We start from the raw sequence: 24,616 nt of genomic DNA on the forward strand, positions 1-24,616 counted from the left end.
TTGAGAAGTGATGAAATCTTTGGTAAGCAGGGTCCTGTTGAAGATCTTAGGTCGCCAGGGCATGTCCTCCAAGTGCATAGTGGGACTGCTGTCTTCTCCACTCAGTTTATCTGCTCTGGCTCAGGTGACTACTTAAACTTTTGTTTTCAAATTTCATTTAATCTTCCCCCCACCCCAACAAAGTCTCATTCTGTAGTTCATTTGTTCTGGCACTTGCTATATAACCCAGGATGCCTCAACCTTCTGGAAATTTTCCTACCCTAGCCTCCCAAATCCTGGGATTGCAAACGTGTGCCACAATTACCAGCTTAAAAATCGACTATTTGAGCAGCAAATTTCAGGCTATCTGAGACGCTCTCACAAACAAAAGTCACTCACCATGAAAATTCCCAAATAAAATTTGGAGATAAAAACCAAAGGATGTGTCAGTCACAGCTCAGAAACACAAAGGGGCCAGGGAAATGGTTCAAAGGGTAAAGGGAGGTCTGAGCATGGCAAACGTGGCATTGGCAAGCCTTGCCCTTCCGTCAGTTCCTGTAGGATTCAGCTTTGCAACCATAGTCCCCACAAACCCAAAGACCTTGGTTTTTGCGGAGGTGCCTGGCAGGTCATGGAAATCACATGGACGCATGGCTAGTACTTGTTATTTATGGTCAGAGCTGATTATCTTCGAGCTTGGGACACAGGACACACCAAGATGAAGTTTGCCGTACAGAGGGGATTTCTTTGCCCCAGAAGGACAGACAGGAGATGGGGACAGTGGAGAGAGGGGGAAGGGGGCAAGGAAGAGGGGGGAGACATGTTTGTCCCAGAGGGACAAAGGACTGCCCCTTGGATAGAGTGGAAATAGATTTGGCCCTTAGGCAAATGGTGGTTTACAAAGGGAAAAAAACGAAAACCCAATATTAGGATGGGTTGTTTTGTTTTGATTGGGCATGTTTATAGGGTAGCCAAAAGAGAGCTTTTGATTTCTGAACTTCAATACTTTGATAGCTAGACCTTGGTCGACAGCCTCAGGGGGAGGAAGTGGCCAAATAAGGGGAATGGACATTGGCGACTAGTTTTAAGAACGTATGGTTTAGCAAGAAAGAGGGAAGGGAGAATGGCAAGGCCTACCAGCGCTGTGTTTGCCATGCTTGGGTCTGCTAGAGACCTTCAAAGGCACTAGCCTTCCAAGCCTCATAAGAGTTCTCAAAAAGGAGACTGGAAAGATAGGTCAGTTGTCAAAAGCAGTAGCTGCTCTTCCAGAGGACCTGGATTTAATCCCCAACACCCACATGGAAGCTCACAAGAGGATCTCAAACTCCCGTTCTAGGGGATCTGATGCCCTCTGCTGGCCTTTGTGAGCAGTACAGTCACACAGTGCACAGACATTCATGCAGGCAAGACACCAACACACATCAAGCAAAAGTAAATAAGCCTTTTTTTAAAAAAAAAAATCCCAATGAACTAAGAATAGGAGGAACGTGTCTCAACATGAGAATGGCTATATATGTCTGGAGAGATGTCTCAGTGTTTCGGAGCACTGGCTGCTCTTCCAGAGGTCCAGGTTCAATTCCCAGTACGCACATGGCAGCTCATAACTGTCTGTAACTCTAAGATCTGATGCTCTCATACAGAAATACAAAATATGCAAAATACAGATATACAAAATGTAGGCAAAATAAGAATGCACATAAAATAAAATAAATCATTTTTAAAAAGAAAGATGTTTCTATAAAGAAAGGAAGGAAGAAGGAAGGTTATATATGGGTGGAGTGCACACCTTTAATCCCAGCACTTGGGAGGCAGAAGCAGGAAGATCTCTGTGAGTTCAAGGCCACCCTAGTCCAGGTGGTGTATTCCAGGATAGCCAAAACTACACAGAGACAAAGAAAACAAAATAAAAACAAAAAAGAAAGAAGATTCAGAAAAGGAAGAAAGGCTAAATATGACAAATGAATAATCAGAATAATATTAAATAAGAAAAAACTCAAAATCAGAAGTAGATATATATGATTGTCCACTTTCCCCATTCTCATCTAACATAATACTAGAAGTCTTAGCTAGAGCAATGAACAAGAGAAGCAAATACAATGGATATAAACAGTAAAGGAAGAAGCTACAGGATTGTATGTAGAGGGTGTGGTTCTACACATAAGAGATTCTAAATATACACAAGAACTCTCTTGGAAAGGACAAACACTTTCAGAGAAGTGGCAGTTAACTGCAACAGAACCACCACAGAAAATCATTTGTCTTCATGTATACCAATGACAGACTTAGAAGGAATTGAAGGAAACAATCTCATTTCCAGAAGCCTCAAGAACAAACAATAAAACCTTGGAATACTCCTAAAAATGATGCAAAAAGTTTCTAGAAGGAAAAATTTAAGATACAAAAGAAAGAAATTAAGAACGACATCCTTTGGTCATGGGTTAGAAAAATAAATATTGCAAGATGGCTGTCTTACTGAATGCAATCTACAATTCAGTGCAATTACAAACAAAAAATCTAGGGATGCTCTTCACAAAAATGGGGAAAAATGAATTCATATTGAAGCATAAGTAATCCCAGATAACCAAAGCAATCCTGGGCAAAAAGAATCCCTCTGGATGTATCACCATAATGGATGGAAAGCTATTCCACAGATATTATTCTGTAAGAAGAGCAGTATGGAACTGGCACAAAACACACACAGAGATCAGTGGAATAGAAAAGAGGACCCGTGCTGAGCGGAAGTGATGCACGCCTTCAATCCCACACTTGGGAAGCTGAGTGACTTCAAGGCCAACCTGGAACAGAGTGAATTCAGGACAGCTAGAGCTACAGAGAGAAACTCTGTCTTAAAAAACAAACAAGTGTAAGAAAAGAGAACCCAGGCCCATGCAACTATGCAACTACAGTCACCTGATTTTTGACAAAGGTACCAAAAAGATGCATTGAAGAAAAGACAACTTCTTCAACAAATGGTGCTGGCAAGCCTGTTACTGGCAGGAGGAAGAATGAAACTAACTCCGTATCTCTCACCCTGCACAAACATGAGTTTGTTCCACTCCTAACACCCACACGGAGCTCATGGCCATCTGGAACTCTTGTGCCAGGCATCCAAAGCCTTCTTCTGTCCCCAGAGGGCAGCATGCATGCTTGTGGTGCAGACATGTTCATAGGCAAAACACTCATAGACATAAAATCAAATAATTTTAAAAATGTATCATGGAACTAAACAGAGAGCTCTCAAAAGAAGAAATACAAATGGCTAATAAGCACTTTAAAAATACTCAATAGCCTAAGCCATCAGGAAAATATAAATTAAAACCACTTTGAGATTCCATTCCACCCCAGTCAGAATTGTTATCAAAGCAACCCAGTCAGAATAGATGACATCAAGAAGACAAATGACATAGCTGGGCAGTGGTGGCGCACACCTTTAATCCCAGCACTAGGGAGGCAGAGGCAGGCGGATCTCTGTGAGTTCGAGGCCAGCCTGGTCTACAGGGTTTATTACAGGATAGCCAGGACTGTTTCAGAGAGAAACCCTGCCTTGAAATACCAAAATAAATACATAAATAGAAAGTAAGAAAAAAAGAAAGAAGAAAAACAAATGACAGCAAGTGCTTGGGAGTGTGTGGAAATGGGAATGCTTCTCCGAGGGTGGTGGGAGTGTAAATTGGTGCAGTCACTATGGAAATCAGTGTAGAGATTCTTCAAAACACTAAAAATAGATCTAGCATATGACTCAGCTGTACCTCTCCTGGGCAGATACCCAAAGGATTCTATATGCTCCCACAGAGACACTTGCACAACCAGGTTCACTGCGGCTTTATTCATGAGAGGTGGAAATAGCATCAGCTTAATGTCCACCAGCTGAGCAGTGGACACACACACACACACACACACACACACACTGGGATTTTATCTAGTTGTAAAGAACAATGAAACAATTTGCAGGAAAAGAGATGAAAATGGAAAATACTAAGTCTTACGCTCTGCAAGATGAGGTTTCATGTTCTCGCCCAGATGTGGATCCTAGCTTCGAATTTCAGTTTGTATGTTTAGTCTGGCGTGTCTAGAGAGAGGCCATGACAGGAGAGGTGAGGCACTACTGGGGTGAAGAGAGATGAAAACACACAGTGAGAAAGCAGAGGGGGAGCTACTGAGAATTAAAGTTTTAAGTAGATAAAGACAAGAAGGGGGGAGCAGAACAGACGAAGAGGTGGGACTGGGCTAGCCAAAGCCAAAGATGTAAGAGAAACCCTTCTGGAAACTCACCCATTTGTAAACTAATTTAAAACTATAATTTTAAAAAGGAGTTTGAGTACACATATTGAGCATAGATAGACAATATTTCCTATAGAAAGCATAGGCTATTAAGTGAAAATCTCAGTGCCGGGCTTTGGTCAAGGAGTCCCCAAAGTCCCCCATTGCTCCTGGCTGCCCTTCCTAACTAGACGGTAAAACCATATTGCTGAAAACACCACACATTGTGGTTATGGGACATAGAGAAATCCAGTTGGAACTGACCTGAAAACTTCCTCCTGGGAGGCTAGCGGTCACGGGGATTGGAAGGTGCTCTGCAGCCCGCTGAACCAATGGCTCGGTGGTTAAGAGCATGCAATACTCTCGCTAAGAATGCTGGTCCAGTTTCCAGAACCCGCTTCAGGCAGTCCAGTCACCTGTAACTCCGGCATCTTCATCTGGGCTCTGTAGGCCACTGGATTCCTATTTACATAGAGCTGGGCAGTCATTGGGCTTCCCACAGGTCAGGGAACCCTGATTGCTCTTCGAGCAGATGAGGGAGGGGGACTTGATCGGGGGAGGGGGAGGGAAATGGGAAGCGGTTGTGGGGACGAGGCAGAAATCCTTAATAAATAAATAAATAAATAAATAAGCTAAAAACAGGCCAGGTGGAGCGCATGCCTTCAATCTCAGCACTCAGGAGGCAGCGGCAGGAGATCTCTGTGGATTTGAGGCCAGCCTGGTAAACAGAGCTAGTCCAGAACAGCCAGAGCTACACAAAGAAACCCTGTCTCGAAAAACAACAACAAAAAAGCCCAAACAAACAAACCTAAAAACAAATTAAAAAGAGGAAGAGCTCCCTGCCGCCAGGCTGGGCTGGAACTCTCTGGAGCCCCAGTTGACCTGAAATACACAGCTGCTCTCCTCCCTTAACCCCTAAGTGTTGGGGTTATAGGCGCTAGTTATCACAGCAGCCACAATTTTAAGGATTTCAATTTTTATATATCCTGAACATTGTTATCGTAGTTGTCCCAGGAGCTATAAATGGGAACTCTGTATTTTTATTAGCATTTCCGTATGACTAATGACGTTACTATGGTTTCGTGTGATTGGAGTAATTTGTGTACCTTCTTGGATACTGCCTTTGCATGTCTATAAATTCAATTAAACGAACACATTGAATGCTTACCTCTATGCTAAATACTAGGGAAGAAGAGAGAAAAACTACCTCAAAACCAACATATCTAGTTCCAATTCTCAAGGTATACATAGCACCAAATCACCATTATGAAAACTGTGTTCAAAAACAAAAATTTGAAATTGTAGTGTTTCATTTGACTCTAGTACAGCCATTCCTTAAGCATGTAACTAAACAAGTTTAGAAATGGACTCTTGTGTTAAAAGCAGTAATTTTATGCCCATAATAGGAAGTCTTTATATGTGATAAAAACAAGCAAACAGTTCAATATACTTTAAGCAGAGGATGTAATTAAACCCTATCTACTGTGGGCAAAATAACAAACCTTAAATTCTGCATTGTAAGACAAGTTTCATAAAGCATTTGAGCTGGGTGTTGTGGCTAAAACAGGATGATCAAGCCAAGTTCAAAGTCAGCCTGGGCTGTAGAATGTATTCACTTCCCCCCAAGGCAAAAACTTCAAGGCCCATCAGCCAATGTTTCCACAAAACCAGAGAGGTATATATGAAGTCATATTAAATCTGATTGCTTTTATTTCCGGGGTTGGGCCTACAATTCTAAATTTGGTTCTGTGTTATGGCATGTTCTTGCATTAGGTTTCTGGCTTCATTAATGCTGTTTAGAGATATCCTCTGAGATTAAAAAAAAATCCATTTTGGAGGGAAGCTCACAGGATATTTATAAGGAGATTGAACAAGATGTTCTAAGAGGAGGTGAAATATTCCTTCATCCTACAGGAAGCTTAAGAGACTTCAGGAAGTCCCTAAAATTGATGAGATTCACCCCTTCCGTTCCCAGGCATATACAAGCATTAGACATGCTCGAGACAAGGCAGGCTGCGTAGATGCAGCTGAGCTGCACAGGGATCAGCTGAGCTGAGCTGCACGGGGCACTTTGTTTCCAGCCTGCTGAGCTTCCTACAGGTTCTGCAGTGTGCTCCATGTTTCCAGCTTTCATGAACTGTTGTCACCCATGCTAGAGAGGTGATGAGAACCCCTCACTCATGTTCCTACAACTTACTTCAACAACTTAACAGTTTGCCAGAATGGATACTGGTGGCACCTGCCCCTCCTCTTTCATTGCTTCCTTATCGGGGGTGAGTGGACGTTTGCTCACACTTCCCCGGAAATGTCACACAAGGAGAAGCTATGTTGATACCACTGGCTATGTGCCAGATGGATCCAGTCTCACCTTTAATTGCTAAGTTTAGATTATATATATATATATATATATATATATATATATATATATATATATATATATTTGACTACTGCAAAATTTAAGGAAAGGCATTTCCCATCACTTCAGCTACTTAAAAACACATTAATGGGAGCTGGAGAGACGGCCTATCAGGGGTCTTACTGCCCTTCCAGAGGACGATCCAAGTTTGTTTCTCACATGGGCAGTTTACAGTCACCTGTAGTTCCAGCCCCAGGGAATTTGACACCCTTGTACATACACGGCAGACACATACACACAAACAAGAAAATAAGTTTAAGAAAGAACAACAAACAAAACTGGCAGTCAGAAAGATGGCTCAAATAAATGCATCTGCCCTGCAAGCCTGGCAACCTGAGTTCGACTTCCATAACCCACGTAATGAAGGAAGAACCAACTCCACCATGCTGTCCCGTAGCCTCCATACCTCTTATACACCATGATAAATACGCGACTTTAACATTAAACATTGGGGATGCAGTGCAGTGGCAGAGCGCTTGCCTACTAAGCACAAAACACTGGGCCTGCTCCAAGCAGCACAGGCAGAAAGGGGTACAGGAAGAAACTCAAACCAGAGAATGTGGACAAACTGACATTTTTAAAGAACATTAAAATTGGGTTTTCCTAGGCAAAAACAAAAAACCTGGCCTTTTGTTCTTATGTTATGTTAAGTCATGTATACTTGGGAAAAATTAGTATATGTATTAAAAGTAAATTAATTTGACCTCATGTTAAACATACTGGTATAAAATCACAGAATAAAAATTCCCCTTTGCATTAAGTTACTGAGGACCAGAGCTAGAAAAGGACAGTGTGTCTATATAGTGGGCAATAAAAAACCTACCACAAAGACATTGCCAGCAGCCCTGAGTCCAACCTCTAGCACTACAAAACAAACAGCCCTTATGCAGTATGGCTATGTAACATTTAATACCTAATCTAGGAAAAAGAACAACAAATAAATCCCACCAAAACCAACAGCAATATTTTCTGTCTAGTTGACAGCTCTTGTTACCTATTATGCTACAGTCTTGGGTAATAACTGTACATAATCTCCTTCACTAGAGAAGGGTGGCAGGGCTGGGCGCGGTGGTGCACACCTGCAGCCTCAGCTCCTTGGAAGACTTGGGACAGGGTGAAGGAGTGTCAAGAGAGCCTGAAGAGCCTAGAGCCTGTTTCTCTAAGAGAAGATGAGGCTGGTGGTAAAGATATAGTTTAGTCGTACAGCACACATTGGGGGCTGGAAAGACAGCTCAGTGGTAAAGAGCATGGGACGCTCTTGAAGAGGATCCAGGTTCCATTCCCAGCACCCATACTGAGGTTTCCAACCATCCATAACGGCAGTTCCAGGGGCTCTGATATGCTGTTAAACTCGGGTACCAGGTACATATGTAGTGCACATACATACAAGGTAGCAGAACACTCATATATTTTAAACACACACACACATACACACACACACACGTCTGACAATCCCCGCAAGGTTGTAAATAATGGAGAAGCATGGGTTTGTGCAAAGTTGCATGCATCAACACAAGACACAGACTTCTAAACTCTCAGGTGGGTGCCATATCACCAAAATAGTTTTAGACTAATAGGAAGATAGAATCCCAACACAAATTATCAGTTTAGCATTACCCCAGATTTACAGCAAGTAACTCAGTGGCATCTTGAGTACCAGAGCTGAAGTGTTTGTTAAATAAAATCAACAAAGACAACTTAGGTTTTTGTGTGTGTCCTTGCATCATGTGTATGTGGGTGCTGAGTGGAAAGCTGAGGTCAGAATCCTTGGACCTGCATGGTGTCCGTCCTCTACGAGAGCTGGGTGTCTGAACTGCTGAGCCCTCTCTAGCCCCCTACTTCACATTTCACACTGCTAAATGTGGACCCATTCAAAGCCTGTTCATTTGTATAAAATTTGCAGTTTTAAACGGGAATTACTTGACTGAAACCCAAGTCTTTGACAGGAATTGAATCTCACTCAACATACGTCCACTCTTTGAAATAAGAATCTACCACTAATCATCCACACACACGAGCTCAACAAGAACCTAGAAAAGGGAACTATTGAAAACTACAAGAAAAACATGCAACTTAAAAAGCATAACCCAATTCAGGCAAAAAACTTTTTCCAGCCGTGGGGACTGAACTGAGGGGCTTTTAATGTCAGGCTCACTAACCTACATCTCCAGAATAAATATATAAACTGTAACTTTACAGTATTTTCTACATAGAAAAAAATATTGGAAAGTTTACACATAACTTGAAAAGTGTAATTACTAAGTATTAGAAAAACTACTAACATTTTGATGTTATATAAAACTATCTTAAATTGAACCAAACAACTGAATACATAACAAGATATCCTGAAGAGTTGTCTTTCACGTGCAGGAGACAAAGCTAAAGAGAGTAAACGCGTGTTCATCGTACCTTTTCAGTCAATACAGCCTTTATTAACACAAAGTACCATCTACTGAACCACATACAAATTGGCCTAGTGTGTTGAAATTTTGATACCCTGAAATTAAGGTTACTTCTGGACCTAACACACAGAGTAACCCACAAATACCAGTCCAAGCTCAATTTTATTTCTAGCTACTGTCATAAATCCATCTTCTGGCCTTTGATTGCAGCTATGTGATACAAAGAACAAAGCCATGTTAGAGATTGACTGGAGAGCCTTGTCACGGTGGCACTACCAGCCCAGAACACAATTCCTGTGCCTCCATCCATCTATACTAAAGATGACCAAGTCACATTTAACCATTTCCAATGCGCTGCACAGCTCAATGTGTAGGCTTTTTTTTTTTTCATTTAAAGGAGGTTACGTTTATGATTTCTGTAGCTTCCAGAAACTGTTGTGTGTTAAACCAGTCCTAGGAAGAAAGTGAAGGCCCACATTGACAAACCTCAGTGATAGCTTGTTCTACTACAGCTGGCCCATCATGCTCACTTCAGTGAGAACATTCAGCGTTTTCAGATATTTGGTCTGTTTAGTATAAAAGATGAATGACTGTCTTCAGGAGAGCCACAGCTTTAGCATGACTGACAGAACACTCGCTAGTGGAGGGTAGCTATCTAAGTCAACCACAAGGTCACACCACATCCTCGCTGCTTACTTTACAGCATTCCAGTAACGCAGGAAGACTGGATGAGCTCAGAATACCTAGACTCTGAGTTTAGATCAAGTTCATGAAGTGCTGCAGGATACAAGGGACCATGAAGAATGAAAAGGCAAGCGGCCTGGAGGCCGGCGAAGATCATGGACTTCAGACTTTGGACTGTCAGAAACGCACAGCGCCTCTCAGAAAGTCCTCATTTACTTGACTAGATGGCTACAGTTCAAAAGGTGTACCTGGTAATCTTCCAAAACTGCCTTTAAATAAAATTCTTAAATTGTAGCAATAAACAAAACACAAGATGCAATTAAACAATACTGCAGTTTATCAAAAAACACATAAGAAATTTCAACTCTTATTGTTTGAGTTACAAAAATCAAGGTTTGGCTAAGTTATAAACATGTTTTTCTCATGTAATTATTGCATAACTCTAGTAATGCCCAGTGGCTGTTAAGATCAGAACTGGTTCTTAAAAAAACACTAAAAACATAAAAATACTTAGCCCCTGTATTTACCTGTAGAATATGTTCATTTACGCGTACATTCCAGGATTTGCTATATTACTTATTATTTTAAAGGTCACATCCAAAGGAGAAAGCAAACCACCTACAAACTGGCATTATTTGTTTATTTCTTGGCTTGTAACGTCCTTAATTTGTTGATGTAGCAAACAAATTTCAACTCTGCTATGCAAATGACAGAAGGAATCTGCTCAGCAATTAACTTTAGAGTTCATACAGGCAACATGCTATATGTGAAAAAATTACTAACTGAACTACAGGTATTAAATACTGAAAAAATTAACAGTTTATTATAATTTATTTTATTTAACAATCTAGGAAGTTCGCAGCCATGAGAAGTTCCAGGGCTATTTCAGGTGCAATTGGGAATTCAGGAATCTCGGTGGAGCTGTTAGTGTAGCGGACCTTGTAGGTAAAGTACATGCACACTTTTGAGAGCACGTGCGAAGGGATCTCTCTAAAATTGACCTCATTGGTTTCATTTTCGGCAAATTGACCTGCAAAACAAAAGGGTTATGCATGTTACGAACTGCACAGTACCTCCTGTCCAACCATCGCAGAATGTGACTGTACTTGGGTAGTGTCGTTCAGTTAAATTATGTTACACAAGGTCTCTAGGACCGGACACAGTGCGGCTGGCATTTTCACCAGAACAGACACATACAGATAGAAAGAGAACTCCAAGACACACAGAGAAGCACACATGAAGACAAAGCCCATTACTCAAAGACAGTGCAGAGAATAATCAACACTTACAATTCTTTAGTGTGAAACACTGCAGAACTGTAGGGAAATAAAGTTCTGTACCTAAGCCATGTGGTATATAGCACTTTATTAGGCAGTAAATTAACAAATCTTAAAAGACTGACTGTCATTAGTAAAAGATAATCTGATTTCTCAGTAGATACAACACTTTAAAATTTTTTAACAGTATCTGAAGGCTTGATACATACATGCACATGCATACAACTTCAACACTCAAGAGGCTGGCTGTTAAGCTAAATATAGGCTCAAAAAACAAACGCAAACAATTCATAGTAATGGGATGTTCTTGTAAGACACTTCCTTCTGAACTAATGCTATATGAAGCAGTTTCCAGTCGTGCCTCAAAATGTCTTGCCCATATAAATGTTATTTATATATCACAGGGACAATGTTTTTTTTTTGTTTTTTTTTTTTTTTGAAAGTAGGTCTCACTACTGAGTAGCCCTGGCTGTCCTGAACTCATTCTGTAGATCAGACTGGCCTCAAACTCAGAGATCTGCCTGCCTCTGCCTCCTGAGTGCTGGGATTAAAGGTCTGCACCACTCACTCACTGCCTGCAGAATTCTTTTAGATGTGCAACATTAAGTTGTACGTATATGCTAAATACAAAGAGGGCATTTCACATCCAGAAATATTTTTAAAGAATGCATTATTTTACAGTATTATTATTTTTTTTTTTTTTAAATATTTATTTATTTATTTATTTATTATATATACAATATTCTGTCTGTGTGTCTGCCTGCAGCCAGAAGAGGGCATCAGATCTCATTTCAGATGGTTGTGAGCCACCATGTGGTTGCTGGGAATTGAACTCAGGACCTTTGGAAGAGCAGGCAATGCTCTTAACCGCTGAGCCATCTCTCCAGCCCATTTTACAGTATTATTATTTGTTTTTTTGAGACAGGGTCTCTCTATGTAACACTGGCTGTCCTGGAATTCATTCTACAGATCAGGCTGGCCTCGAACTCGGAGATTCACCTGCCTTTGCCTCTTGAGTGCTGGGATTAAAGGCATGCAGCATTTAAAAGTTCCAATTGTCATTAGTTAGGAGTAGGGTAGGATGAAAAACAAGTAGAACTCTGAGGTTAAAAGTAAATTTTGTTTGGCTAGTAGTTAAAACCCCTTTTCTAGAATATATGTAGGAAACACAACAGCCTTTATGACACTAGAGATGGGTTTTTTTAAAGGTGAAAATCATATACACTCAACTATTTTAAAGATTACAGTTTAATAGCATAATTGTGCAAGTCTCTCTTTGTCGAGTTCCAAAACCTTCATTACACAAAGCAAACGAAGCACTCTTCTCTCCACCTGTGGATGTCTTACTGTGTTATTCTGGCTGTCCTGGACAGAGATCTGCCTGCCTCTGCCTCCTGGGTGCTAAGTTAAACATGTGTGGAGGCAGGAAGATCATGTTTCCAAGAATCTTAATTTGTTTCTTTTTGTTTTCTGAAACAGGGTTTCTCTGTGTAGCCTTGGCTATCCTGGACTAGTTCTGTAGTTGAGGCTGTCTTGAACTCTCACAGATATATGCCTGCCTCTGCCTCATGAGTATTGGGATTAAAGGAGTGTGCCACTATTGACCAGTGGGAAAAAAAAAAGATATGCAAATAGCCAGCAAATACATGGATTGGTGTTCAAACTCAGCAGTTGCTAAGGAAATACTATAAAAACTATACTGAAGTAGCACTTCACAGCACAACAGCCATCAACAGGGAGGTGGCTCTTACAGAGGATCTGGATTTGGTTCCCAGCACCCACTGGGACAACCACCTGCGATTCTGGTTCTAGGGGATCTGATGCCCTCTTCTGGCTCCACAAACTATTGCATGCAATACACATAAACGCATACAGATACATACACACATATACACATAAATATGGAAGTAAAGAAACACTGGTGGCTCCTCTAAAACACAATGACCTATGACCAAATAGTCCCACAAAGCAAAAGACCCAAAAGCTGGTGCGGTAAACAAACACTTCTATATACTTGTGCCCACAACAACAGCACCATTCAGTTCAACTGTGCTGAGCAGATGAACACAATATAGCACACTCCTAGTACTAGGTGACTCTACCATATGAATGTACTTTGAAAGACATAGAAGGTCAAATACTGCATGGCTTCCAGATAAGGGAAACAGAAAGCAGACTGGACAGAGATAAAGCTGAGAGGATATAAGGTTTCCTTTTGGAGATTTTGGAACTACATCTTTGTAGTTCTACAGTATGTTGTTCATACTGTAGAAGCAATAATTGCTGCTGCATTTGTATGCTTTGAACTCTAGAAGTTAGAAAATACTTACTCAAAGGAAAAACAATGCTAAACGATAATAGCCAGGAGTGGTTAGGCAGGTCTACAATCCCAGCACACGGGAAGATGAGGGTCTGAAGCCAGCTCTGCTGCATGCGCTACAGAATTAACATTTTTTTTAATAATTTATTTTATTTTATCTGCATTCATGTAAGGGTGCCAGATTCCCTGGATCTGTAGTTATAGACAGTTGTGAGCTGCCGTGTGAGTGCTGGGAATTGAACCTGGGACCTCTGGAAGAGCAGCCAGTGCTCTTTACTGTTGAGTCATCTCTCCAGACCCTATAGTTAAGATCTTGACTCAAATCAAAAACCGAAATGAAATGGCACAAAGCAGTTAGTGGAGGAGAGAGGAAGGTCTATCAGGGGGTGGCAACTTCTACTTTTTATCACAATAGTATATGACAAATACAAGCTACTTTTTTGGTGGGTTTTTTTTTTTTTTCGAGACAAGGTTTCTCTGTAGCTTTGGAACCTGTCCTGGTACTTGCTCTATAGACCAGGCTGGTCTCGAACTCACAGAGATCCGCCTACCTCTGCCTCCCAAGTGTTGGGATTAAAGGCGTGCGCCACCATCACCCAGCTGGGAAAAACACTTATCAAACATTAAAAGGATATATGAAGGAAAAGGCGCTATTACCTACCTGGTCCACTCAACATAGCCTTTATTGTTCCTGATGTTAATGCATGTTCTCTTTTTACAATAAATTCATGGCCATCAGAAGATATTAACTTGACGTACATAGCGTCAGGGCCTTCACAGCTACCATAGGCTTTCTCTTCGCCATCTGAAATAAAGCAGTAAAATAAGTTTTAATCATATATTAAAAATAAACAGATTGTCTGGGACTCTGCTTAGCAGTAGAACATGTTCTTTGCATATGTGACGCCCTGGGTTTGACTGCTAAGCATGGAAAAAAGAGGAACAAAAAAAAAAAGAGAGGTGCGGAGTGTGTGTAGCTACCACTGACTCTTGTCACTGGCTTCACTAGTTTTCTGCTCAGGACAAAATAAGCAAATAACAACTAATAATAATTATAATTGAGATATATACTTTTTAAATACCAAGGTCTTTTCTCACATTTTTATGGTTATCACTGACCCATTGGTACTGGCACTACAAAAAGGCATGGCCTTGTTGGAAGAAGTGTGTCACTGTGGGGTGGAGGGGTGGCTTTCAAGTCTCAGAAGCTCAAGCCAGGCTTACTGGCTCACAATATCTTGCTGCTGCCTGCAGACCAAATGCAGAACTCAGCAAATTCTTCAGCACCATGTCTGCCTACACACTGCCATGCTTCCTTACTATGATGATAATGGACTGAACCTGGATTCTAACCAGCCACAATAAGATGCTTTCCTTTAGAGTTGTCACGGTCATGGTGTCTCTCCACAGCAATAGAACCTGAACTAAAACAGCATCTTAAATCTTATTCTAAAATTTAGGGAACCATATAGAGTAGAAGGATGAAGATGTTCTTTTAGCCACAAACAGCTCAGAAATTCCTAAAATGAAGATTAGCATTAAATCACTATTGCTGTCAAAGATGTTTTGTCTGAATCAAAACCCATTAAAACAAGCCAATTTCAGTCCTTAAAACAAGTAGCTAGCTTTCAAATAAACAAGATAAAAGCACTTCTCTCCATTCCTAAAAAAATGGGAAACTGTTGAAGGACGTTAAAGACACAAGTTAAAATAATAAATGATACTTACTTAAATTCAAATTTTAGAAAAATAAACCTGCTATGAAAACACTATGAAAACATCTGGGAAATGTGAATATAGTAAATAGCCAGGGGATACAAGCCATACCTATAATATTATGAAGTATATAAACATAAAATATTGACAACCCCCCAAAAATTTTAAAACCTGTATGTGTGTAACTGTTTGAGTCTATGGATGTGCGTGTGCTACAGAGCACACAGGAGGTCTGAGGACAATCTTAGCTGGAGCCCCCATCCTTCACTTTGAGAAGGGTATTTCCGATGTTCACCACCACATACTTCCAAAGATCCTGTCTCCACCTCCCTTCTTGCTCCAAGAAGTGGGATTACAATGTGTGCTACTGTGCCTGGCTTTTTACATGGGGTCTGGAATTCAAATTCGGGTCCTGATGCTTACAAACCAAACCCTTTACCTATCAGCTACCCCTCTAGCCTGATGAAGCTTTGACACGGTAACTATTGCCATTTTTTTTTTTACAATAATATGGGGATATAAGATCAATTTCTAAACTATATTATTTGTTTTTCTTTCCTGAGACAGGGTTTCTCTGTAGCTTTAGAGCCTGTCCTGGAACTAGCCCTTATAAACCAGGCTGGCCCCAAACTTAGAGATATCCGTCTGTCTCTGCCTCCCGAGTGCTTGGATTAAAGGTGTGCGCCACCACCACCACCTGACTAAAATAGATTATTTGAGGCCATCCTGGTCTACAGAATTACTTCCAGGAGAGTCAGGGTTACACAGAGAAACCCTGTCTCAGAGGGAGTGGGGGGGAGGGACACACCCTAAAGTGTTAGCATTATTTTGAACTGAAGCTAGGCAGAATGGTTCCTGCCTCTAATTCTAATACTCAAGGCTGATGCAGAGGCTAGAAAGATGCCCAGCAGTTAAGAGCAAAGCTGCTCTTTCAGAAGACCTGGGTATAATCCCCAGCACCCATAACCATCTATCTGTAACTCCAGTTCCAGGGAATCAGATTTTTAAAAAAGCTGACGCAGGACTGATGAAGACTGAGGCTAGCCTGGGTTACCCAGTAAAAACATCAACCCACCTACTAACAAGTTCACTTTATGTGTCTAATGTTTTTTTGCATGCTGTGTTGCCTGATTTTGATCATCAACTTGACTGGCCTGAGATATGCCTAGTGAAACCCCCCTTTTAGGGTAATGGGAGAGTGATGACCCCAGATGGACGGAGGAGCTCTGCTCTGATGAAGAGCTTAAGCCACTGAGCCCAGCAGACTACTGGAAGGTGGTGGTGCTGAGGAAGATGTAGGGAGCAAGAATGCACTTGGGAGCTCTACTCTGTCCTTCACTTCCACTCTGTTCCCTGCAGCCACCAGCTGGGCAGCTCTGCCCTAGCACACACTCTATTATGAACCAAACTCCTGTTTTTTTGCAGGTATTTATCTGGATATAGCATTAGTACACACACAACTAAACATTCTGCATATTTGTTAAAAGTCACGGGGTTTTTTGTTGTTTGTTTTTGTTTTGCTTTTTCTCTTCTTGAGACAGGCTGTCCTAGAATTTACTTTGTAGACCAAGCTGGCCAGGAACTCAGAGATCTGTCTGCCTCTGCCTCCTAAATGCTGGGATTAAAGGCATGTGCCACCACTGCTCAGTGTAAATTACTAAAGTGCTTAAAAAATACAAATTTTAGTTAACATAACACTATTTCTGTGTATTATCTTTCAGACAGAAAAATAAACTGTTCACATCAACATTAATTTCACTTTAGCCACACTCTTATTTTCATTCAGTGACTTTAAAGGCCACCCCTTGGTATACAGAGTATAAGGGTATGTGAAAGTATGCTCATCTGTGAAATAAGGTCCATGTGGAAGCCCACAGTGCCTTTACTTCAGTTGAGAGGAAATCAGCTCCCACTAACTGAAACACAAAATTACCTTTGTATAACTTACCCATTATGTTCTTATAAAATTCTACTTGATCACACAGGAACTTCAGCAGTTTCCTGAAAATGTAACAAAAGCACAAAGATTAATATTGCATTGGTATTTCCCACACATCACTATTTACTGTGTTTTTAGCAGACTATCTGTCAATGGAAGGCACCACAACGCTTTGTGAACTTGACCAGTTGGAGTTTCTGAATTTCCGAAAGATTTTAAAATAGTCACTATAGGGGCTGGAGAGATAGCTCAGTGGTTAAGAGCACTGACTGCTCTTCCAGGTCCTGAGTTCATTCAATTCCCAGCACCCATATGGCAACTCACAACTGTCTGTAACTCTGGTTCCAGGTGATCTGATACCTTCACACCAATGCACATAAAATAAAGTTAAATAAATGATAAAAAAAAAATAGTCACTATAAATTGGCTGTCAACGCTACTAGTACAGTTCAGTGGGTGTGTGAACGTGCAAAGCTCTAGGTGTCAGATCCACCACTGGAGTAGCATGGGAGCCCATGGCATCAGCTGAATATGTATAAAAGCAGCTGATAACCAGGCACAGAAGCAGGAAGCTTGCTAGTTTAGACAGGCTAGTCTATAGAGGGAAGCTTTCAGAATCAAACCCAAATCAAAGCCAATGTCTGGAGACTCGGGTGTGCGGCAGAGCACTTGCATCTATCTGCCTTGTACGCCAAGGTCCTGCCTTCCACCCCAGCACAACACAAACAACGTACTGATGGTGCTGCCACCGAAGGGGAGGCTGTGAAGGGACATGGCAAAAATAAAAAATGGGACAAGTGCTGCTCATTAAAAATACACACATAAACTATAAACACAAACAACCAAAACTCCCAAGCCAAAGGATCAAAAAGTGTGCTGAAATGTCTAAATCACTTCTTTTCCTGCCAAGAATCTGAAGAAAACTTTTGGTCCTGTTGTCATCAGAAACAAACCGGTGTTGACCCCTGGTTTCCGAAGGGTGGCCTCTAAATTCTTTGATTTGTGGTATATCTGATAGTTACATTAAGCAGCCACCAGTGAGCCAGCCTCTAGCTGCTTTAACCATACTAGTGCACTCAGCATGGAGGGTGGGGTTTTCTAGGCCTTGACAACAGAATGGTTTACATAGAATCCAGCACAAGACTAACTTCAGTCTTAATGTTTCAATCATACGTAAATAGTGGACACCGATGCCGTGTCAGCTTCTGAGATTAATATTTCATGTGCCTTCCTTCAATCCCTCAATGGAGGAGAAGAGGAAAACTATCCTGTGTATACATCAAGCAAACTTGGATGGAAAAATTATGGAATAACCAATGGCATGAACTACTTTCCATGAAAGGCTTGCGTGCTAATTACACAAATGCGCACATGTTTATTTTACTCTCCCATCTCTTCTACACACAGGGTACTAAAGTTCTGAATTTAACAATGAGAGGTTAAATATTAAACACTTGGGCCAGACAATAGGGGCACCGCCTTTGATCCCAACACTTGGGAGGCAGAGGCAGGTGCATCTCTGACTTCAAGGCCAGCCTGGTCTATATAGAGTGAGTACCAGGACAGCCAAGGCTATACACAGGGAAACACTGTCCTGGAAAACAAACAAAAAAAATCAAACCCAACCAAACCAAAATATCCTTAGGGATGGGGTGCAGGAAATATGGTTTAATACATGGTGGCTCACAACTGTAACTCTGGTTACAGGTATCCAGCATCCTCTTCTGACCTCAACAAAACACCTGTACACATAAAGGATTTATTTTTATTGTATACAATATTGCCTGCATGTATGTCTGTGCTCTGTGTGCGTCTCTGGTGTTCTTCGAGACCGTAGAGGGCACTGGATCCCTGGAGCTGATGTTAGATAGCTGAGAGCTGTCAAGTGGGTGCTGGGGATTTAACTCAAGTCCTAAGGAACAAAAGCTAGTGTTCTTAACCACTGAGCCATCTCTCTAGCTCCTAACTTTGGAAATCTTAAATTTACAAAATAAAATGATTCTTACAAAAGTACTTTTTCAATAATTTGTACCATTTTTAATGAGATAAAGCAGAGTAAAGATAATATAAACAATAATTTATGGGATTATTTACTAGTGATCACTGTGGTAACTGCCTCTCAGATAAATTATTTTCTTTAAAAGTAAATCTCCCAGAAGAGTATCATCCCTCTAGGGATTAGGAAACATGCATCTTCTACAATTTATAATTTAAAGGTCTGAAGCCGGGCAGTGGTGGCGCACACCTTTTTTCCCAGCACTCGGGAGGCAGAGACAGGAGGAGCTCTGTGAGTTCGAGGCCAGCCTGGTCTACAAGAGCTAGTTCCAGGACAGGCTCCAACGTTACAGAGAAACCTTGTCTCGAAAAAAACAAAACAAATAAACAAACAAACAAAAATAATTTAGAATCGGGTACATTTGACAATTCTTATTCCCTCCCTCCATTATTCAATTTAGTTACAGTCCCCCACCCCCTAAGGTTTCTCTGTGTAGCTGGACCAGAAAGGCCTCGAACTCAGATCTGCCTGCCTCTGCTTCCAAGTGCTGGGATTAAAGGCATGGGTCACCATACCTAGTTTTAACTATGTCATATTAAAAAAAAAAAAAAAAAAGCTCCAGGTGAATTTTGTACTTCCAGAAGTTGATGCTATAAATTCTACCAAAACCATTATTTCCTGTTTATATTCTTTTGCAAACATTCTTTTTAAAAATGAAAAAAAAATGTTATAAAGTCTTGAAGTACAAGAACTTCAAGTGTCAACACCTGGGTTGTTTATTTAACCAGCAGCAGCTAAGCAACCATGCAAAGCCTCATTTGGTAAGGCCTTTGGGAAGCAACAATTTCTCTGCAGACTAGAGTCTACAGAGTAGAGAGGAGCCCTACCTCCATCAACGCTATTCAAACAGTTCCTTTAAAAAATAATTTTAGATTTATGTGTATGTATGAGTGTTTTGTCCGTAGGCATGTATAAATATCACACATGCATGCCTGGTACCTGAGTTCCAGATCCCCTGGAACAGGAGTTATAGATAGTTGTGAGCCACCACATAGGTGCTGGGAGTGAAACTCAGGTCCTTTGCAAAGGCAGCCAGTGTTCTTAACCACTGAGCTATCTCCCTAGCCTCAACTTCCTAATTCTTAAGTCGACGTTTAAAATATGACATAAGATTAAGCGTGCATATATCCAGGAACTCAAATTTGAAGAAAAATCTCAGTTTGAACAGAGACGCTGTAGATAAAACTAACTCAGTTCTTTTGATAAGTAGATGTTATACAAAACTTATTGGGATATTAACTGTCTCAAAGAAACTAAGTGGTGGCTACAAATCTCCAACAGAAAATGTGTCAAGTGAACAGTGTTTGGTCTGGGTGACTGGTGGAAGTCCACAAGAGTAACTGAGTGTTGCTGAAAACCAGTTTAGAAACTCACTCATCTCACAAACACCATACTAAGGAGTACTACATCAAGTGATCTCCTAGGTACTGGAGACAGAACAAGATTCTAACCTCGTGGAAAAATGGTGGCGACAAGGACAAGCCCAGCTTTGTTTTGTGGGGCAAGAGTGAAATCCTAGCTCTTGAGGTGAAGCCGAATTACTAAGAGACCAAGGTCTGTCAAGATTACACTGAGCTATTAGGTCAGTTAGAACTAGAGCAAGACTGTCCCAACCACAACTACCAAAAAGGGCTGTGGAGGTGTGGACCTACCAGAAAAGCAAAACAAAACAATGTGTAAGGTGGAAGTTCTATGGGGAAATAAAGTAGAGTAAGGTGGGGAACGAGGACGGGAAAGGTTGTATTTCAAGGTCGTGAGGAGAGGAAGCAGTAAAGCTTGGCTATCTGGGCCAAGGACCCTTTAGGGAGGGAGCATAACAAGAATAACAATTCTTAAATAGGGAAAATAACAAGTCAGGGGGAGAAAGGGTCAGAAGAGGCCAGAGATTAGGGAAATGGGTCTTATCAAACATAATACTGACTGACAGAGAACCTGAGCTGAGACGTGAGTCAAGACACAGCGTTAGGGGGCTGGAGAGACAGCTCAGCAGTTAAGAGCAGTGACTGCTCTTCCAGAACCAGAACTGATTCTAGCACCCAACACAGCAGCTTCCAAGTGTTTGTTAACTACACCTAAAATACATTAAAAAGAAAAAAAAAAGTAAGGAGCAGGAGAAGTGGCTCAGCAGTTCAGGGCACATACTGCTCCTGCAGAAGACCTGAGTCTGATTCTCAAAACCTCTATCATCTGTAACTCTAAACTCCAGGGGATGGGATGCGCTCTGACCTCTGCAGGGACCTGCACATGCGTGTGCACATGCACATGTGTGTGTACACACATACACACACAACAAAAACAAACAGCACTTCACTGTCCCATGCTCTTGGGTCCTTGCACTCACTCTACTGCACTGCAGGGGGGCAACAACCTCTCTACTACAAGGATCAGACAGTAAAGCAGCCAGTAAAGTCTGACAACTCTCTGCAACTCTAGTCCTAAACAAGCCAGTCACACAAGATGTCAACTGTCTTTTCTTTGTCTTCACCACACCTGCATCTACACAGTACCTACTGTGTCCACTTTTTTCAAATGTTAAAAATCATCTTTTCTGTTTCTGAGACAGGGTTTCTCTGTAGCTTTGGAGCATATCCTGGAACTCTCTCTTGTAGACCACCTGGTCTCAAACTCACCGAGATATCCACCTGCCTCTGCCTTCCCGAGTGCTGGGATTAAAGGCGTGCACCACCACCACGCCCGGCTCAAAATCTTTCCTGCCCCATTCAAGAACGGAGTACTATTCCTTCTCCTAATCACACTCGTTCTCACCCTCCGCCAACTACACCTCTTTGTTGCTTGGGACCTAACCCAGTACTTCATAAATGCTAGGCGCATACTCTTCCCACTAAGCAACACAACCACCACTTATTCTTATTATTGCTGTTCTGAGTCAGCTTCTCCCAGAACAGTCAAACTGGCCTGGGATTCCAGGATCTTTCTGCCTCAGCCTCCTGACTTCTCTCACCACAGACAGGACCAGGCTGAGCTCCACTCACAGAAATACTTTATTTTCCTCAAGTATTTCTTAAGAGCTGCACAATTTCTTTAGAATGTGAATATAGGAAGAACTTCCACCCCTGCCTCTAGGCCACTGACTACTCATCTCTCAGTATTGCCATCTCTAAGAGATTCTCTCCATTTGAAATAACACTGGGTGTGGTGGTGCACGCCTTTAATCTTAGCACTCGGGAGGCAGAGGCAGGGAGCCGCGCTGGTCTACATAGCTTGAGTTCCAGGCTAGCAAGGGCTACATAGTTGAGACCCTGTCTCAAAAATAAGAAAAGAATATTATGTCTATTTTTAAAAATGGCATTATAAGGTAATAAGCCCACATTTTTTTTGTGTGTTTGGTGTGGAGAACCAACCCAGGACCTTTTGCATATTAGGCAAAGATGCTACATCAAGATATAGCCTGGCACTTATTAGGGAAATGTCATATTTAAAAGAAGGTGTTTATAAAGTAACTAGGGTGGCAGGCGGTAGTGGCATAAGCCTTTAATCCCAGCATTCCAGAGGCAGGGACAGGCGGATCTCTGTGAGTTCGAGGTCAGCCTGATCTACAGAGCAAGTGCCAAGACAGGCTCCAAAGCTACAGAGAAACCCTGTCTCGAAAAACCAAAAACAAGAACAACAACAAAAAAAAAAACAAAAAACACCCACCTCAAGTAACTAGGGGGATGAGGATACAGAGTAGTGGCCCATGCAAGAGTGCTGACTCAGTGTAGCTGAGGTCCAAGGCTAATCCTAGCACGTTGGAAAAAGAGGGGAGCAGCCATGGTGGTCCACAACTTTAATACCAACACTTTGGAAGCAAAAGTGGATCTCTGGGACGAGCCAGGTTTACAGAGAACTTCTATGACAGTCTAAAGTACCCATTGAGATTCTGTCTTCCCCGCCCCCCAAAAGTGGTAAACAGGAATTTCAAATCATTGCTAACAAATAAATATCAACGATGGGCAAACCACAGCCTTCATCACTGAATCCCTAGGGTACTTGTGAACTTCGACGTCTCAATAACATGGGTTATGTTATAATGTAAATGCGATCAGATATTTATCATCTTAGGTCACGTAACAATATAAAATTCGATTTGGGGTTTAAAAAGCAGACTTGGTAGTTTGAACGAAGTTGTAAAACTATTTCTATTGCTTTACACACTGAAACGTGCAGAGTAGAGAGGCTTGCAGTAAATGACACAACCCGCACGTTCACAAAACTGAAGAGATTCGAGTTCCTTAAGGAAAACTAAATGGGCATTGTACTTGGCACTAGATACTTCCTTTCAGACAAAACTGAGAAGTAGATGGATGCACAAATGTCCCCAACCCACCCTGTCAGCCAGAGATTACCCAAGTTGCCCAGAACGTAAACTTTTGGGGGGGATTCTACTGCTGAAAGGGGCTAGGGCTTTCTCCTGGGACTACCGACTGATTCTAACAGTAAAACAAATCCAAGCGCACAAGAGGGAGGCAAAAAGGAAAAGCGACCCGGCTGCCATGCTCTTAACTCCACCCTCCCCGCGCTCGGCCCGGAGAAGGCCCAGCTCGCCCCCACCTAGAGTCCTATCTCCACTTTCCAAAGCCCCCGGGCTGAGCTAGTTAAGGTCCCGCCAAACTCCTCTCCCCTCCCCCCAGACCCGGAGCTGGGGAGGCCGGGGCGGCTCAGGGCTTCCGTCCCTTCCCCGCCCAGACGGGAAGGGGTGAGCAGAGGGGTGGCCAATGCGCCCAGGCGCAGCTGCCCTAGCTCGCCGAGAGAAAACAGAGCCCCGTTCCCACCCCAGCCCGACACTCACTGGCCAGTCCTGCAGCCGCCGCAGCCGTGTCCCCGCGTACCGCCACAGCCCCTATTCAGGGCCGCCCCCCCAACCCCAGCTGCCTACCCCCGTGGGTTCCGGGGCACGGGAAGGAATTACTTCCGTCGCGTCACAGCCGCTTTCTGCAACGCGCGGGAGATAGGTACCTGGCGAGGCGGAGACGCGGTCGACTCACAGATCCGTCTGGAGGAAGTGCGTTGTCGTTCTCGCCCTTTCTTCAGTAATGCAGCCCAATTTAAGGGCTAGCGTTAGCAAACCTCAACCAATGAGATTCCAGGGCTTCTGGATTCCCAGAATGCAGCGCCCTCCTGATCCAATTTCTGCCCTGAAGCACTGAAACGGTGGGGGCAGCGATGCATTCTGGGATATGTAGTTTCTTACTAAATTACTGTTAGGGTTTATTCCGACGTGACGTTGCATCTTGGGACTTGTAGTTTTCCGTGTAGAGTGTTGAAATTTTGGTGGCTTTAAAGCTCGGCCCTTCCTCTCGTTTCTGTTTAGCCAGGAGGTGGGAGATTACAAAGGAACCCTCAGATGTGAAAGTGCAGTATGTATGCTAAAGAAGATTATATTCTTGAGAGGCGGCATCTGGCCTCTCTGATAAATAATACATATCGACGAGCATCTCAACAAGCTCGCGCAATGTGTTTGTCTCATTTCCTCTCTTCCCGGTATAGATCAGTGTTTACTGAAAATATGCCACGCCCACCCTCCCTGCTCTCCTTTTCCTTAAAGTACAGCTGCCTACCACCATTGC

The 24,616-nt window shown here is 42.2% G+C and overlaps 1 protein-coding gene across 2 annotated transcripts; it reads right to left on the reverse strand.

The window, feature by feature from the left end:
- Positions 1-10,055: 10,055 nt before the first annotated feature.
- Positions 10,056-24,104, reverse strand: Eloc (elongin C). 2 transcript variants are annotated; one of them, XM_041667909.1, is made up of 4 exons: positions 24,006-24,104; positions 17,003-17,055; positions 14,000-14,143; positions 10,056-10,771 (listed from the first exon to the last, which is right to left on the reverse strand). In XM_041667909.1, exons 2-4 carry the CDS (start codon positions 17,004-17,006, stop codon positions 10,581-10,583), a joined length of 339 nt encoding a protein of 112 aa, XP_041523843.1. In that variant the 5' UTR covers positions 17,007-17,055; positions 24,006-24,104; the 3' UTR covers positions 10,056-10,580. The 2 variants fall into 2 exon arrangements, with proteins under 2 accessions (XP_041523843.1, XP_041523842.1); XM_041667908.1 differs by lacking the exon at positions 24,006-24,104 and adding an exon at positions 23,839-23,958.
- Positions 24,105-24,616: the final 512 nt, after the last annotated feature.

This window comes from Microtus oregoni, unplaced genomic scaffold, assembly GCF_018167655.1.
Source record: "Microtus oregoni isolate MIOR12 unplaced genomic scaffold, Mior012 000017F_ref0000208, whole genome shotgun sequence".
NCBI classification, from domain to species: Eukaryota; Metazoa; Chordata; class Mammalia; order Rodentia; family Cricetidae; genus Microtus; species Microtus oregoni.